Genomic DNA, 17,745 nt, shown 5'->3' with positions numbered 1-17,745 from the left:
CCGGTGCCTGCGGCGGTCAGCATTCGTTCGGGAGCGATCCGGGATGAGGGGGCGGCCATTCATTCATGGCCACCCCCTCGCGATCGCTCCCGACGAATAGAAATGCTCCACGACATCACTTCCTCTCCTCACAGGAGAGGAAGTGATGTAATCTCTCCTCCATGTCGGTATTTTTCGTTCCGGCACCGAGGAGAGAGGATCGGTGAGTTGCACCAACACACCACACGTACAGTAGAACATGCTAGGCACACTCACACCCCCCCTTTACCCCCCGATCACCCCCCCAATTACCCCTGCCCCCCCCCCCAGTCACAGTGACACCAATTGCATTTTTTTAAATTTTTTTGCATTGGTGTCATTTGTGACTGTAATAACTGTTAGGGCAGTTAGGGTTAGCCCCCTTTAGTTCTAAGGTACCCCCCTAACCCCCCCAATAAAGGTTTAACCCCGTGATCACCTCCCGTCGCCAGTGTCACTAAGGCTGGGTTCACATTGCAGCGGTTTGAGAACGGATGTGATTCGCACCGCACTGCAGTGCAAATCACATCCGATCTCTGTGCGAGTCGAGTTCAGCCATACAGATAGTATGGCTGAATTCGTGTCGCACCCGCCGCACCCGCCGCAAACTCGCACGGGACCCTTTTTTTGGTCCGCAGCAGAATCGGATCGCATGGGTGTTCACACCATGCGATCCGAGTTTGCAGATCACACTGCGATATGCGAACTGATCTGGGGGTGTCATTAACATTTCACTGACACTCCCAGCAGTTCGCATAGGGCAGTGTGAACTGCCGCCGGGAGGCATGCGATGCGGGAACCCGCCGCGGATTTGTGGCGTTCCTGCATCGCTCCAGTGTGAACCCAGCCTAATAAGCGATCGTTTTTCTGATCGCTGTATTAGTGTCACAGGAGACGCTAGTTAGGCAGGTAGGTATTTAGGTTCGCCGCAGCTTTTTATAGCGCCAGGGACCCCCATGTACTACCGCATAAAGCCCCCTGATTGCCCCCTAGTTAACCCTTTCACCAGTGATCACCATATAACGGTTACAGGTGACGCTGGTTGGTTAGTTATTTTTTTTATAGTTTCCGGGCACCCGCCATTTATTACCTAGTCTCACTAGTGTACCCCTAAATTTAGGGGTGTCTACTTTCCAAAATGGGGTCATTTGGGGGGCGTTTGTGCCATCTTGGCATTTTATGGCCTTCAAAACTGTAACGCCCTTAGAAAACCTGAAGGCGGTTCTTGGCTTTCGGGGCCCCATACACGGCTAGGCTCCCAAAAAATCCCACACATGTGGTATCCCCGTACTCAGGAGAAGCAGCAGAATTTATTTTGGGGTGTCATTTCACATATGCCCATGGCATGTGTGAGCAATATATCATTTAGTGACAACTTTGTGAAAAAAAAAAAAATTAAAGTTTGTAATTTTCCCGCAACTTGTGGCAAAATATAAAATATTCCATGGACTCAACATGCCTCTCAGCAAATAGCTTGGGGTGTCTACTTTCTAAAATGGGGTCATTTGTGGGGGTTTTGTGCCATCTTGGCATTTTATGGCCTTCAAAACTGTAATAGGTAGTGAGGAGTGAAGTCAAATATTTACGCCCTTAGAAAACCTGAAGGCGGTTCTTGGCTTTCGGGGCCCCGTACGCGGCTAGGCTCCCAAAAAATCCCACACATGTGGTATCCCCGTACTCAGGAGAAGCAGCAGAATTTATTTTGGGGTGTCATTTCACATATGCCCATAGCATGTGTGAGCAATATATCATTTAGTGACAACTTTGTGTAAAAAAAAAAAAAATTTTTGTCATTATTCAAATCGCTTGAGGCAAAAAAATAAAATATTCAATGGGCTCAACATGCCACTTATCAATTTCCTTAGGGGGTCTACTTTCCAAAATGGGGTCATTTGGGGGGGTTTTGTACTGCCCTGCCATTTTAGCACCTCAAGAAATGAGATAGGCAGTCGTAAACTAAAAGCTGCGTAAATTCCAGAAAACGTACCTTAGTTTGTAGATGTGACAACTTTTGCGCAAACCAATAAATATACAGTTATTGACTTTTTTTTTACCAAAGACATGTGGCTAAATACATTTTGGCCTAAATGTATGACTAAAATTGAGTTTATTGGATTTTTCTAATAACAAAAAGTAGAAAATATCATTTTTTTTCAAAATTTGCGGTCTTTTTCCATTTATATCGCAAAAAATAAAAATCGCAGAGGCAATCAAATACCATCAAAAGAAAGCTCTATTTGTGGGAAGAAAAGGACGCAAATTTTGTTTGGGTACAACATTGCATGACCGCGCAATTACCAGTTAAAGCAGCGCAGTGCCAAATTGTAAAAAGACCTCTGGTCATTTACCAGCAAAATGGTCCGGTCTGAAAGTGGTTAAAGGGGGCAATACAAGCTGTCATTGAGGTATATAAACTTTTGATCAGGGTCATTTGAGTAGTTTCTGTTGTAGTTAGGATTTAAAAAGAGTAAACACAGTTGATTGATAATAAATGCCTTCAGCCAAACACTAACCATGAGTAAAAGAAATGTTTTTGTGTTATCATTCATGTGCTCTGAAAAATGGCCAAGAAATCAAAATCTGGCAGGGTATGTAAACTTATGAGCACAACTGTATATTAATAGTGAAAATAAACTAAAATATAGCACTATAAAATTACCAAAATACTTGCCAGTGTGTGAATTAAGTCAAGAATGATCTGCTTCACATGCGACAGCCAACAGAACAGCCAGATATGAAATGCTCAACCTGATCAAGTGACTGCCCACCATTTTTATGAGCAACACAAATGACTTAAGTAGATTTTGCATTTACTGAGAACAGGGACATTAGACAGGTGGGAAAAGAGAAGAAACAGTTTGTCTGTTGAGCCGAACCGCAAACTGTGGTAATTACAATGATCTGTAAAATGTCCAAATTACATAAGTGTTTTATAATTGAGGAACAACTAAGCAATTAAAAGAACAACAGATTCTAGGAAACTTCCTTTGCCCCCCATAAACATGGCTTCTTTGTAAAGAGAGTAACAAAAAAATCCTACTCTTTACATTCTTCATTCAATATACTCTTAAAGTGACCCTGTCACTAAAATATACTTTTCCAGAAATGTGGCACAAAAGAGTTTTTTGGCCAACAAAGTTGACTTGTGGGGTCTGTTCTTTGGCAGGGCTTTCAGTTTCAAAACTTAAAAAAAATGGCAGACAGAAAGCATTTTAACTAAAGTTTCCTGGAAAAGCTGCTCTGTTGAAGTCATCCGCCAAAGTCTTCTGAAAGTCATTTTTGGAACCCCAAAAGTGTTGGCTGCTGTTTAGACTGTCCATCTGACACTTTTTGGAATGAAGTTGTATCTAAACCTCTTAGTAGTGGTGTGGCACTTCAATTTCCATTTTTGCTACATTACCAAAGCATTGTTGTCAACCCTGCTTTGCGCTCCCCTGCTGGACTACAACCCCCGAGGACTGCTCTTGTTAAAGTAATTGTAAAGTCTTGTTTTTTTTTTTCTTTAAAAATAACAGACATGTTATACTTACCTGCTCTGTGTAGTGGTTTTGCACAGAGCTACCCAGATCCTCCTCTTCTGGGGTCCTTCACCAATGCTCCTGGCCCCTCCCTCCTGTCAAGTGCCCCCACAGCAAGCTGCTTTCTTATGGGGGTACCCGAGTCGAGCCGTTGCCCTGTGTGTCCATTCAGACACAGAGCCGCAATTCGGCCCCATCCCCTCTCTTGGACTGGCTAACTAACTTTGACGGCAGTGGAAGCCAATGGCACAGTTGCTGTCTCAGCCAGTCAGGAGGGAAATCCCGGGTGGCCGAGGCACTCGTGTAGATTGCTGGAGGAAGATCGGGCTCAGGTAAGTATTAGGGTGGCTGCTGCACACAGAAGGTTTTTTATCTTAATGCATAGTATGCATTAAGATAAAAAAAAAAAAACTTATGTATTTAGAATCACGTTAAGTTGCCCATTGTTTATTCCCCTCTAGTGCTATCACAAGCTACTGTATAACATGGTATCCGGAGAGTTGAACAGCAGGAGATTCATTTTCTCACAAACAGGTAATCTAGTTCATTCAATTAGCAGCAGATGGGGCAAACAGCAGCCAGGTTGTGGGAGATGGGAGGGAGTCCAGAGAATGTAAACAGGATGGAGTTATGAAGATGAGGAGAGGAAGAGATGTATTGTAGTCCAGCAGGGGAGAACTGGGCAGGGCTGTTAACACTGGTTGGGATTTCAGTGCTGCAGAGGATATGTGTTGTCAGTTTAAACAACTTTCACCCGCCCACAATAGATTTACTGTGGGTGAGCGGCATGGGCAGGCTGGACCACGTACATGTACATCATTCAGCTGGTTTGAGGTTAGGGGTGCGCTGCGTGCCGCTCCTGTGACCATTGGGTCCACCGGACACATTCAATTACAATTACCGGTAAGTGAGTATCATGTGATCGCCAACAACTGATCATAGCGATCACACAACAACAACGTAAACAAAATTTTATGAGTGGATTTCCATTCATGAACAGCATGCTCACGGTTGTGATCTGTGATTGGTCCACAGCAATCACAAGGTACCTTGCTACCTGTACCATGTGATTAGCTGTAGCCAATCACAGAGCACAACCATAAGCAAGCTGTTCAAGAATGTTAACCCATTCATGACTGCTAAAACTATTGCTCATATACAGTGATCATCACTGTGGGAGCAATAACAGTATATAAAAAATAATAATGAAAGTATGAAAAAAATAGTAAAATAAGAAAAAATAAATAAAAACAAGAAAAAATAAATAATAAAACAAGAAAAAAATAAAGGTTAACTTAAAAAATTGAATTAAATTTTTTTAAAAAAAATGTTTTTTTGTACATACTGTCACCAGCCAGTATCTTCTCACCACCACACCAGTCATATGATGATGCTGTACTGCACTGGTGCCATTGGGCTCCATTCACGAAGCAGTCTCTAACACTTTAAGAAATTAGGTAAAATACTGAATAGCGTTCTTAAAAAAAAAATGCTACTAAAATACCTGCCTGGGATGGCTCAGGAGCGCCCCCCGTTTTGTGACCTGTCTGGCTGCATGCACTGATAAGGGTCTAGTATGGATTTTGGGGGGGGCACGCCATTTATTTATTTTTACATTTTTGGTGTGGCAGTCTCCCTCAAAATGGGAGGGGGGGGATTGTGATTATGTATGTGATTTCTTAATACTGGCACAGCTTTTCTTTTAACTAGGGGCACTGCATTATATTATTTTGATCTTTATTAGATAGTCTTTGTCTATCTTTCTGGTAAGTTCTATTAAGTACTGTAAAAGGTCTAGATGGCCAATTTTTTATTTCATTTTTTCCTCAACAGTCCTACAATAAAGTGGCCATGTTCAAACATAGCAAAGAAGGTGCAGACTTGCAGTAATGTGATAAATAAAGGAGCAGTGGAAATCACCGATGGCATCCAAATGCAAGATCTGGGATAGATCATAGGATAGTTTACACAATTAACATTTTAATTAGTTTATGCATTTCATTTCAAATATTTCTCTTTCTTACTAACCTGGCAGCAAGTTTGGCTTTAAAATATTTATACAAAGCAGGATAACCAGTAACCATGAAAGAAAAAAAAAAAAACAAGGATTAAGGTTCTGAAAGGAGCCACGAGGAGTAAAACACATAACGTGTGAAGACTTTATCTATACCTATTTTTCAAGGTCTACTCAAGGGACACAAACGCGGCTTCCAAGAGACGCACATGGGCTGTGCAATGCTCGGTTCCCAAGATCCTGGATATAGCGTGGCAGCAGGCAAGCATCATAGGGCAGATGGATAATGGCAGCTTTTGGGAACTATCTGATAACCAGATGCTGACCAAGCAGTGCATGAATCCATCCATCACTTACCAGTTCACGGCCAGGACACAGAGTTCCAACTAACATTGGAAGGGTCTGTCTGTAGTCACAGGCCGGCAGTACACGGGGAGATGGACAGCAGGGAATGTCTGTTGCTAAACAGAAGCAGAAGAATATATTGCTCTCTGCAAGGACTAGCAGGAGTGTTCATTTGGCCACAATGAAACGAAGGTGATAGTTAAATTATTTACCATCTTAAAGCAACATCTGTGGCTTAAAAAAAAATGCTGTCAAATATAAAGTACACCATAATCCTGCTGCTACGACCAAATCCTGGGCCAATTTGATGGGCAAAGCACTGACACTTCTCGGTAGTACTTCACATTTCTATTGGGCTGCGGAGCAGCCTGTGGCTGAATCCATACAGTACCTTCTCCTAGGCCTGAAAGTTATATTAAAGTCTTGGTTTTTCTTTTGTTTAAAAATAACAAACATTCTGGGGGTACAGGCAACTTTTTTGAGGTCCATGGCCACTCTATAAAAAAGGGAAATTTCTTCTCTTACTTTCTTGGAACGCCTTTTTATAGCAGAAACGCCGGTACCACATATGGTTTTTGAATTACCGTATACCAACTGATGGGTTGTGCCACTTCTGATGCTAAGCCAACATATATCCGGGTTTGGGAAAGGGACTTGGGGATTGAGTTCAGTACGGCTCAGCTGACTCACCTGTACCAGCTAACTCATTCTAGCTCTATTGATTCCAAAAAACAGGAAACAAACTACGATTTTTTTTTCACGCTGGTACCAGGTGACCGCAAATCTGGCAGGAATTTACCCCTCTACTCCTGAGCAATGCTTGAGAGGCTATGGCCACCGCGGTATGCTATCACATCTGTGGTGGGAATACCCTGTGATAATGCTTTTTTGGGCTGATATTAAGTCCCAGATAAAAGATATCCTGTGCCTGGACATCCCTCTCTTCCCGATTCATTTCCTCTTGCACATCCCTCCCATACCGATTAGTCAGTATAAGAAAAGAGCATAGCCTAATTTGTTGAACACAGCAAGATGTTTGCTCTCTATTTTTGAAAGCGAGCACAAGTTCCTAGCCGGGAGCAGTGGATCCGCAAGGTAAATCAAATCTTGGAAGCTGAGGACTGAATAGCGACTTGCAAAGGTCCCGCGACCGCTTCACCAGCATTTGGTCCTCTTGGCTAGACCACATCTATGATCCAGGGCAGGTGTCTTCCAGTTTAGATCTGGCATTGTTGGAATTGGCGGAACCATCCCTTCAACAATGTATTCAGTCTTGGCAGCAGTGAGAGGAGGATCACTTTTCACGGTGGATGCAACACTTCCCATTCCCATACAATTTTTCTACTATAGGATATCAGGCTTGGCATGAGCGAGGGTACTAATTGTAAGAATTAAGAGGGGTTGTAAACCCTTGAGGCTTTTCACCTAAATGCATTCTATGCATTAAGGTGAAAAACCTTGTGTAGTGCAGCAGCCCCCCAGAGCCCCCACTTTTACTTACCTTAACTTGATCTTTCCAGCGACAAGAACAAGCACAACAGCTCCAACCACTGTCTCGGGTCCTAATGGATAGACTGAAAGCAGTATGACCCATTGGCTCCCGCTGCTGTCAATCAAATCCAGTGACATGGAGCTGGGGGGCGAGGCCAAGTCCTGCTGTCTGTGTCAATGGATACAGCAGCAGGACTCGGGAGTGTGCCGCACTTGAGAAGAGGAGGAGCCAGGGGCACCGCTGGGGGATCCCAGAAGAGGAGGATGGGGGCCCGCCCTGTGCAAAACCCTTGCACAGAGGAGGTATATATGACATGTTTGTTATTTTAAAAAACAAACCTTTACAATCCCTTTAAAAGGTACGTTCCTGTTTCTTTTCTTTGAACAATGAGTATGTTTTCTTGATTCTGGAATTTGGTATATGTGCCATTTAATAATGTAATAGCCGGACATGCAGCCCTAGTATCCTGCCACTGCAAGGGAAGCCGCTTCTCATGAGGTTGGCGCTGCTTTTCCTCTGTGTACAACATGCCTCAAAGTGGCCCTGGTGTGGGTGGTGTGCTGGGGGGGTTAATTGGAGGCAATTTGTGTCCCCCGCTCTCAGCATTTAGGCTGGGTAACTCCGTAGTCAATCTAGCATTCTCATTGGTATTTGCTGGCCTAGCGCTAGCTAGCTTTCTTGTCAAGACCTTTGTTATTCTTGTTATGTATACAAGTTAGTAGCAGTACCATGGGGGCTTCCCCTAATTCCCAATGGGGAGAGCCCTAGTGTTATACGGCTATACAACGGTTGTTCCTTCTTTTATTGCTGATATTTACACAATTTGTACATGTCCTGCTAAGCTCATGCCTTGTTCTACTGGAAATGTTTGCTATAACATGTTATTTTGTCTTAAAGATAATACAAAAAACAAAAAAACTAAAAATGTTATACTTACCTGCTCTGTGCAGTGGTTTTGCACAGAGTAGCCCAGATCCTCCTCTTCTTGGGTCTCTCCCGCCTTCTGAGTGCCCCCACAGCAAGCAGCTTGCTACGGGGCAGCCAAGCCAAGCCACTGCTCCGTGTGTCCATTCAGACATGGAGCCATGCCTCGGCCCTGTCCCCTCTTTCTCCTCACTGGCTCACTGACTGACAGCTGTGGTAGCCAATGGCGCCCACTGCTGTGTCTCAGCCAATCAGGAGGGAGAGTCCCAGACAGCCAAGGCTCTTGTGCAACATTGCTGAATCGAGATGGGGCACAGGCAAGTATTAGGGGGGCTGCTGCATACAGAAAATATTTTCATGCATAGAATGCATGAAAATAGAAAAAAACCTCCTGCCTTTAGAACCACTTGAATAGAGTCATAATCCTATCATCTCTAGTGTAGCAGTATGGCCCCATTCAAATTTAAAGGGAGCAACTCAGTCATAGTGGACGCTGAAGATTATTTTTTTTATTTTTTTAAAGGGTTACTAAACCCCTGTGTTTTTGTTTTTTAAATAACAAACATGTCATACTTACCTCCACTGTGCAGTTGCTTTTGCATAGAGTGGCCCCCATTCTCCTCTTCTGGGGTCCCCCAGCGGCGCTAGTAGCTTCTTACCACATTGGGAAACCCTTTAGGAGAAGCGTTCTCTTTGGGGGTATTCGTGTGGGCGTGCTCCGTGTCCAGCATTTGCGTCCATAGACACAGAAAGCTGGACTCATCCCTGCCCCCAGGACCCGAGTCATTGGATATGATTGACAGTAGCAGGAGCCAATGGCTGCACTGCTATCAATCTATCCAATCAAGAGCCGAAACCCCGGCCAGAGATTGTGTGCACATCTCTGGCTTGGAAACGAATGGGCTCAGGCGAGTAAAATGGGGCAGCTGGGGGGCTGCTCAGTGACAGAAGTTTTTTCACTTTAATGCATAGGATGCATTAAGGTGAAAAAAACACAAGGGTTTACAACCCCTTTAAGTGACATCATCCTTTAGGTCTTGTTTTTGCTTTAACTGCTCTGCACAATGTATAAAGTGGTTATAATTTGTGCTTTCTCTTGCATTAGATTTAAGCTTCAAACACACAATGAGAATATAGGATGAATGATCATTAATTTTTTTTTGCATGCAAACTATGGTATATTTTTATTTTTTATTTTTTTATACTAGTAATGACAGTGATCAGCGACTTATAGCGGGACTGTGATAGTATGGCAGGCAATGACACTAAGTGACACTTGACAATTTATGGAAACCGTGACACTAATACAGTGATGATCAGTACTAAATATATACATTGTCATTGTACTAATGACACTGGCTGGGTAGGAGTTAACATCTAGGACGATCAAGGGGTTCAATGTGTGCCTAACAGTGCTTGGTGCATTCCCCGTGTGCTGTTTTTACTAAGGGATGTGCCAGGTTTTATTCTGTGCTTTGTAGGGAAACCAAAAATGGTACATCCCCGCTAACAGGACAGATCTCTGTATTGTTTACATTTACAGAGCCCTGTCCTGTCATCCTCGTTGCCGATCAGTGGGTGCCGGCTTGCAATCATTGGCCGGGAGCTGCTTAGCAGCTTGTGCAGTGACTAATTACAGCACAGCCTGCACGGCAGCCGCACGTGCCCCCTTCCCAGATGTGCGGGATCACCTACTAGATACATGATCCAGGGCAGTAAAGCCACTCCAACGTCGTACTCCTACAAGCGGTTAAATGAAAAATGTTCTGGTATCGTACAAGAACAATTTTCGCGTGTCCCTTCAGATAATTTTAATGAACTGTCATGATCGGTTCTCAAAAGCTGTGTACTAACAATCAGATTATCGTATGATCGATGTGAAAGCGGTATTTTTCACCTGATTTTCTCAGTGTGTGTACTAGGAATTTATGTTTACAGGTAGCGTATATACGAGGCTTGTTTCTTAAATGCTCACAGGAACTTACAATGACCTAACTGGTAAATGTTGCCTGTTCCGCCCCCTGCTCCTCTTTGCTTACATTTTCCAATAAATCATTGTTTTTTTTTGTTTTTTTTCAATGTGACCACATGACTGCCAAGTCCATTTTTCTCTCTGAGGCTGGTGGGCAGATCTCTTCCCCTGGTCCAACAATCCTGCAAGCTGTGGACGCTGGCAGGATGACGTCACAGGTATAGAGAACTGTAGGCCGTCCACAGATCAACTGAAGCTTTGCGCTCATGCGATACAGGAAAAACAAAAGCATTGAAAAAGCGTCATGGTGGCCTGCAGAAAATTTACCTGGCTCATTAAAGAGGAAGTAAACCCTGATGAGTTTACTTCCTCTTTTTTTCCCTGCAAAGGTAAAGCATAATGGACTACTGTGCATCGCATAGTAGCCCATTATGTGTCACTTACCTGACACAGGAGCCAGCGAAGTCGCCGCTGTCCCCTGTAGTCTGCCGCATCCATCTTGCTGGTGGCGTCTAGCAGCTCCGCCGCTGTCATTCGGCGAAGCCGCGATGATGTCTCTCCCGCGCATGCGCACGGGAGTCGACAAATGCAGCAGCTCCATTCTTGGAACTGCCGCGCTCAGTGCGCCTGCGCGCCGCTGTCTACAGCACATGCGCCGTAGACAGCGGTGCCCGTTTTCGGGCAAATATCTCCTAAACCATATAGGTTTAGGAGATATTGCTTGGACCTACAGGTAAGCCTTAATCTAGGCTTACCTGTAGGTCAAAGTGGTTTGTAAGGGTTTACAACCACTTTAATACCTACTCAAACTTTATACTCTTCGATGTTTTTACGTTCACACCAGATACTTTCTAACTGTCTACTATCTTCTTGGCAACTTCAAAAAGTTCTCGTATGCCCTGTTTTGTATCTTAAATTTTTTTTCAATAATAATCTATTGAAAGTGAAAAAGCGATTTACTGAAAAATGTAGGAGAGGAGCAGAGCAGAGGGGAATCATCATTTAAATTGCAACCAAATAAATAGATCTAGAATTTATTTTAAAAAAAATGAAAAAAAAATTAAATAAAAAAAAATAAAAGAGACCTGCTATGACTCTTCTAAAATAAAACAAACCTCCCTGCCTGTTTGCGATGTTCTACTGAATGTACACTGAACTGCGAATGCACAGCTCAGCATACATTGCCACCACAGTGTCTGTGTGCCAAGATGAATGACGCCTGTGCACATGCAAATGCTGTGCTGCCATCTTCCTTACTTATGTCTTTGCAAGACGCTTTTTCTGCCAGGCTCTTGCAGCCAGCCCCCATCGATAGTTACATAGTAAGGTTGAATAAAGACACCAGTCCATCCAGTTCAACCTGAGTGAGTGTCTACAATTGTCTGTATCCCTGTACATTGTACACTCACATTGGTCCCTATCCTCAAGGAGCCCACAATCCAAGGTCCCCATTCCTAGGGCCAATTTTTTTTTTATTTTGGAAAGAAGCCAATTACCTATCTGCATGTCTTTGGAGTGTGGGAGGAAACCCATGCATAAGTGAGCATAGCCACCCAGGGACAGGGTGCAATATATTAAATATCTGTTTACTAGAAACTAAATTAAGAGTCTTACCAGACAAATTAAAAAGTGTGTGGAACTATATAGAAAAATAAGCCATACAAAATTTTTCAGGATGATGCATTCATAGATTACAGTGGACGTTCGCCCACTTTGAATAATCCATCTCCCTTCCACCTCCTGTCATGTAATTGCCAATTTTATTTTCCCACAAACTGTTAGGCACTTCCAGTATTGACATAACGTAGCTTCCCGATACCTCCTGGAATACCCATGTCATGTACCCCAGGGGTCTTTGGTGAAATGCACGGTACACTGCACTTGCGCTGCATTAAGCGGCACAGTGGTTTAGTGGTAAGCACTCTCATCTAGCAGTAAGAAGGATCGCTGGTTCAAATCCCAACCACGACACTACCTGCATAGAGTTTGCACGTTCTCCCTGTGCCTGCGTGGGTTTCCTCCGGGTACTCCAGTTTGCTCCCACACTCCAAAGACATGCAGGTAGGTTAATTGGCTTCTGTCCAAAACTGGCCCTAGTATATGAAATGGGGACCTTGGATTGTGGGCTCCTTGAGGGTAGGGACCGATGTGAGTGTGCAATGTACAGGGATAGGGACAATTGTAGACACTCACTCAGGTTGAACTGGATGGACTGGTGTCCTTATTCAACCTTTCTAACCATGTAACTCCGCTAATGCCACGCTCCACGGATCAGAGGAGACACAGGTCAGTCTCTTCTCATTTCTGGTGCACAATCAGCGGGATACCCAGCGTTCTCTTTCTGGCAAACATCCAGCTTGGTGCCCTTCACCTTCATAATGAGCCTGCTTTTAACCATGTTAATGTGAGTGGTCCTATTTTGGGTTTATTACATTTACCGTTCCTACTGCACTTAGAGTCGCTTATTCCTTTGTTCTTATTTTCTACTCAGCTTCTAACTTCAGCTTGTTAAATTAAGCTTTGACAAAAAAAAAAAAAAAAAAAACTGGTTTCTGTGCAGAGCTTCACCAGATTTTGCACTTTCCCATTTTAGTAAATCAACGCAAAGCTTTGAAATGAAAAGCCTTTCAGGTCTTAGTAGCAAAGGACTTCAAGCTTCACAGGTATGGCCCATTTACCATTTTGAGAACCACTATCCTACACAAGAAAGATCTCTTTCCCTCATAAGTGGTGCATTTAGTTTTATAGGTATTCAATATTACAGGAAATCCGATAATGTTCTCTAAATTGTACTGTTTAAAATACTTTTTTGAGCTACCTATCTCTACCATGTGATTTTTTTATTTTTAAACAAAAAAAATAAAAAATCATGAAAGAGAAGAGAGGAGATAAAAGACATTCTTGTGCCCAAGCCTTTAAGGATGCATTATGTGTGAGAAGCTTTTGCTTTTTAGATCACCATCTGGAAAGCCTTTGCTTATTTACAACAAAACGATGCTTAAAAATGCTCTCTGCAATCGGAATCTATGTTTATGTTGAAATGTTTGTACGCCACTTATAAAAATGCAGCGCCGTTCGCGAGAAAAAACAAACCCTTAATATAAACTCTTCGAGATTCCCTGCTTTTACGGGGGAGATCAGCAGCTGCGTCTAATCCAGATTCGCATGAATGAAAATATTTAAGCAAAAAAGCCTCCCTCTCCGTTTATTTTCCATTTGACTTTCCTGTAATTATTTTGTAAACTGTTCGCATAACAATACATAAAAACATCTGCAAAAACAGGTAATTAACATGTCAAGCCTAACTAATGCATTTTTATGGTGTCCATGCCTCGTCAACTGTAATTATAACTCTTTTTAAGCAAATGATGGCGTGGCGGCCGTGCTGTGCAAGTGCTTATTTTGGACGCCTTGTTGCTGGTGGGCAAAACAGAACATAAAACTCAAAAAGCTACTTAATTACCTGTAAAGCCAAACTTAACACACATTTCCAGGCAGACGAGAAATTACTCCTTAGCTTCGAAAAACACCAATAACATGCCTCGGTGCTCATCTCCGGGGAACGATGTACAGCCAGAGAACACTAATTAATTGTGCAGCCCTTCACACAATGCAGCCTATAGAAATGTTTGGGTAGTCTCGAGTATGCAAATAACAGTCTTTAATGCACAAAATAAACAGTCCTTTTCAATAAGGCGAAATGGGCTGCATAGTTATACATGAAAAGGAAGAGCACCCTACCCGTATGGCTTTGTCCGCAGAAACCATGCAAGACAATGATGACATAGTGGTTGGCACTCATGTCCCGTGCTACCGGGGTTCCATATTCATGTTCCACCTGCCCATGTCCTACATGGGCTCTATCTGCATGAAACATGTATGTTCTCCAGGTATCTATGTTTTCGTTTTTTTTCTAGAGTCTTTAGTTTCCTCCAAAAACAAAATAAAAGTAGGTTAAAGAGCCTCGTCTCAGTATGGTCCAAAACATCTGAGAGTGCTTGCATTAGAGTGGTTATCATAGTAGAACCCTTATGCCCAAACTTTGGCCCTTTGGATCTCAGGCCCAAGCAACAGGGGTGAAAACACTTTAAAGGTGCTTCATTGGCACTGGGGGTTGAATGGGATTCTCCTCTCAGCAATCAGCCAGGAAACTGGGGAAGGGAGAGAAGAGGAAGAAGAGAGCCGGCCGGATCACACAGAGAGGGGAACTACTTCTGTGACACAGCTTGGATTTGAAATGCTGGCCACTGTCAAACAAAGTCCCACCTCTTGGACCAGCTCCTATGATAGACAGCACACTGGTCCATTGCCAAGAAATTGAAGTAGTGTGATGTCTATCATAGGAGCTGGTCCAGGAGGCGAGAGACGACAGCAGCCGTCATTTCACATCCAAACTGTGTCACAGAGGAAGTTCCCCTCTCTGTGTAATCCAGCCGGCTCTCCTCTTATTTTCCTCTGTCTTCCCCACAGTTTCCTGGCCAATCGCTGGGAGGAGAATCGGCTCCCATGCAGCTGCATTGATGGGCACTGATTAGGCTGCACTGATGAGGCTGTACTGATAGGCGGCATTGATGGGCAATGATAAAGTTGTTGTTAATATTTATTTTTGTAACTTAATTCTGCATAAAACATTTAACAGTGTAATTTCATGAGATAATTTACGAGGGTGTGTTTAGGAGCAGAATTAGGGGCGGGCCAGGGTATGGGTTGGGTGGGGCAACTGGTGGCGAGTAACTCTAAAGGCCTGGTTAGTAGCTCAGGACTTGAAATTTGGAGCCCTGGATATTGCATGCTACAGTATTCAGTCACCTTCTTACCCATTCTCAGGGCATTCCGGTCCCGTCACATGATCAGCTCATCTCTCTCAGCTAGTAGGTGTTTCAGGGGAGAGGAGAGAGCACCGCTAACGGATGGCTCATAGTAAGACTATGGATGATGTCACTGCACAGGCATTCCAGCGCTTGTTAGATCACTTTCCCCTCTCCCCTATAGCCGATGCAGGAGGATTATGAGACCGGACCAGACCGGACCAGACCGGCCTGAGGGCAGGTAAGTTAATGCATCTTTCTTTTACAGGGTAGTTAGTTTAGATGTTAGAAGGGGGGGTGGGAGCAGTTTTAAGCTTAGTTAGTAGTACCCTGAAATTATTTTTCAGGTTCTGGTTGGGAACGTCTTTCACAGCTTCACAAAATAGAACTCCAAAACTGGATCACCTGGGACACAGCTGGCCAGATTCAAGTAAGCTTAGATCAAAGGCTACAGATAATAATGCCTTATGTACCCCTGGTGTGTAATTTATCTTTTATCTCATTTTAGATATTTAGTAGAGCACATACAGTATATGCTACAATGTTGCATGTTTATCACAGTCTAAAATAATCATGATATAACGTCAAATTTCCCTTTGTTGGATGACAAAAGTAATCACCTTGTACACCTTCTAAGAGGAGGTCCACCCCTTTTCTGTAAAAGCCAAATGCCGACTCATAATCCTGCTCCACCTCCTTCTTCATGGCCAACGTTATCAGCTCACCGGCTCTCGTCAGGTAATCTGACCTGCCCAGCTTCTGCTTTAGTTTGGTGGTGAACAAACTGCGGCTATCTTTTTCCACTTCAGCTTTAACCCCTTCATAACCGGAGGCAGAGAAGCTTTGTGCTAGGGATCCCGGGGAGGGTGGCACGCTAAATGGTTTACTGGGTGAAATCTGATTGGAGGCCATTCCATCATCTGTACCAGAGAGAGAGTCTATATCCACGGTCAGCGAGATCAGGTCACTATCACTTGAAAGGCCTGGAGACGAGAATAAAAAAAATTAAAAATAAACTCCCAGTTCATAAATTCACTGAGAATTAATGTTTGCATAGGAAAAAAAAAAAAATCACATATTCAGTACATCTCTGCAATACATGTACATTTGTCTCCTCATTACTAGGAAATTTTTCAGTGACGTATTATTTTGACTAACAAATGCTCATGCAACATTGTACCCAAATTACTTTATTTTTTGAGACGGAAGAGCTTTGTCTTGTTGGTATTTACCAACTACCGTTTTTTTTTGTTTTTTTGTTTTTAGGTTTTTGGCATTAAAAAAAAAAATTAGGTTGCTTACACCTTTTTTTTACCTTTGAAAAAAATAAATAAATGATAAAACAAACAATCTTGCAATTATTGTCAGTGGCACTTCATCCAAAAACGTTTTACTGAAAACGCTATGCTTTCTTTAGAAAATACAGGGTAAAATGGAGGGGTGGAGGCGTCTGTCTATGCGGGAAGTGATAACAGGGTAAAATGGAGGGGTGGGGGTGTCTGTCTATGTGGGAAGTGATGTTAAAGCGAGTGTGACAGAGGACCTAGTTGATGGGGAGCGTGACGAGTCTGATGCATTATGGGTGAAACTGTACATGGTTGTGCGTACTACAAAGGTAATCATTAGAGAGTTTGTTATAGAGCTCCCAGTGTTAATGAGGAGGAGACTCAGATCCTTGCACAGATGGAAAGGGCTGCAAAGGCTGGGACAGTGATATTAATGGGGGAAATTGACTGGAGTAATGACAAATGTATAACCCTATTACATGACAATTTTATGGTCCAGTTTATTGAGGCCTCGACTAGTAATGACGCTGTGCTGGACCTGGTAATCTCAAACCATGCAGAGCTTATTACCAAAATCCATATAAAGGAACATCTGGGTAGTAGGGACCATAACATGGTTTCATTTAATGTTAGCTGTAAGCAACAAACACATACAGGAAGGATAAAAACACCACTTTAAGAGAGCAAATTTTCCAAGGATGAGGGCTGCTCTCTAAGACTTAGACTGGGAGGAAATATTGGCATCGATGAACACAGAACAGAAATGGGAATTCTTCAAAAAGATTGTACTGTATGTGAACTCACTGCAAAGTATATTCCCATGGGCAATAAGTTTAAAAGGCTAAAAATAAAACCTATGTGGCTCAAAGTTAAAAAAGCTATAAATAAGAAAAGAGCTGTTAAAAAATACAAAAATTAAGGAACACTATCATCGTTTAAGTGTTACAAAGATTATAACAAAGCCATTATTTCTAATTTTTAGGGACTCGTTAATCACTGGAATGATACCACTGGATTGGTGTAGGGCCAATGGGGTGCCCATATTTTAAAAGGGATCAAAGTCTTTATCAAGTAACTATAGACGTGTTAGTTTAACATCTATAGTCGGGAAGATACTGGAGAGTTTAATAAAAGTCCACATAGATGAGCTCTTGCTGGGAAAAAAAGATTTTAGGCAACAGACAGCATGGATTCATGAAAAACAGAAGTTGTCAAACAAACTTGATTTCTTTTTATGAGGAGTTAAGTAAAACCTTGGACAGAGGGGTGGCTGTGGACGCAGTATATTTGGATTTTGCAAAAGGTTTTGACACAGTTCCCCACACAGAGCTAATGTGTAAGGTAAAGTCTACAGGCATGGAAAGATCA

The 17,745-nt window shown here is 42.9% G+C and overlaps 1 protein-coding gene across 1 annotated transcript in view; it reads right to left on the bottom strand.

The window, feature by feature from the left end:
* RPS6KC1 (ribosomal protein S6 kinase C1) overlaps window positions 1-17,745 on the bottom strand; it is a 249,366-nt gene that overhangs the window by 151,238 nt on the left and 80,383 nt on the right. The window contains exon 7 of the mRNA XM_077485761.1: window positions 15,712-16,074. Coding sequence (XP_077341887.1) covers window positions 15,712-16,074 — 363 coding nt within the window. The remainder of the gene's footprint in view (window positions 1-15,711; window positions 16,075-17,745) is intronic.

This window comes from Lithobates pipiens, unplaced genomic scaffold (genome assembly GCF_037356315.1).
Source record: "Lithobates pipiens isolate NorthernLeopardFrog02 unplaced genomic scaffold, aLitPip1_a1.2 Scaffold_18, whole genome shotgun sequence".
Lineage (NCBI taxonomy): Eukaryota > Metazoa > Chordata > Amphibia > Anura > Ranidae > Lithobates > Lithobates pipiens.
The sequence above is the reverse complement of the archived record's forward strand: the minus strand, read 5'-3'. Positions and strand labels throughout refer to the sequence as shown.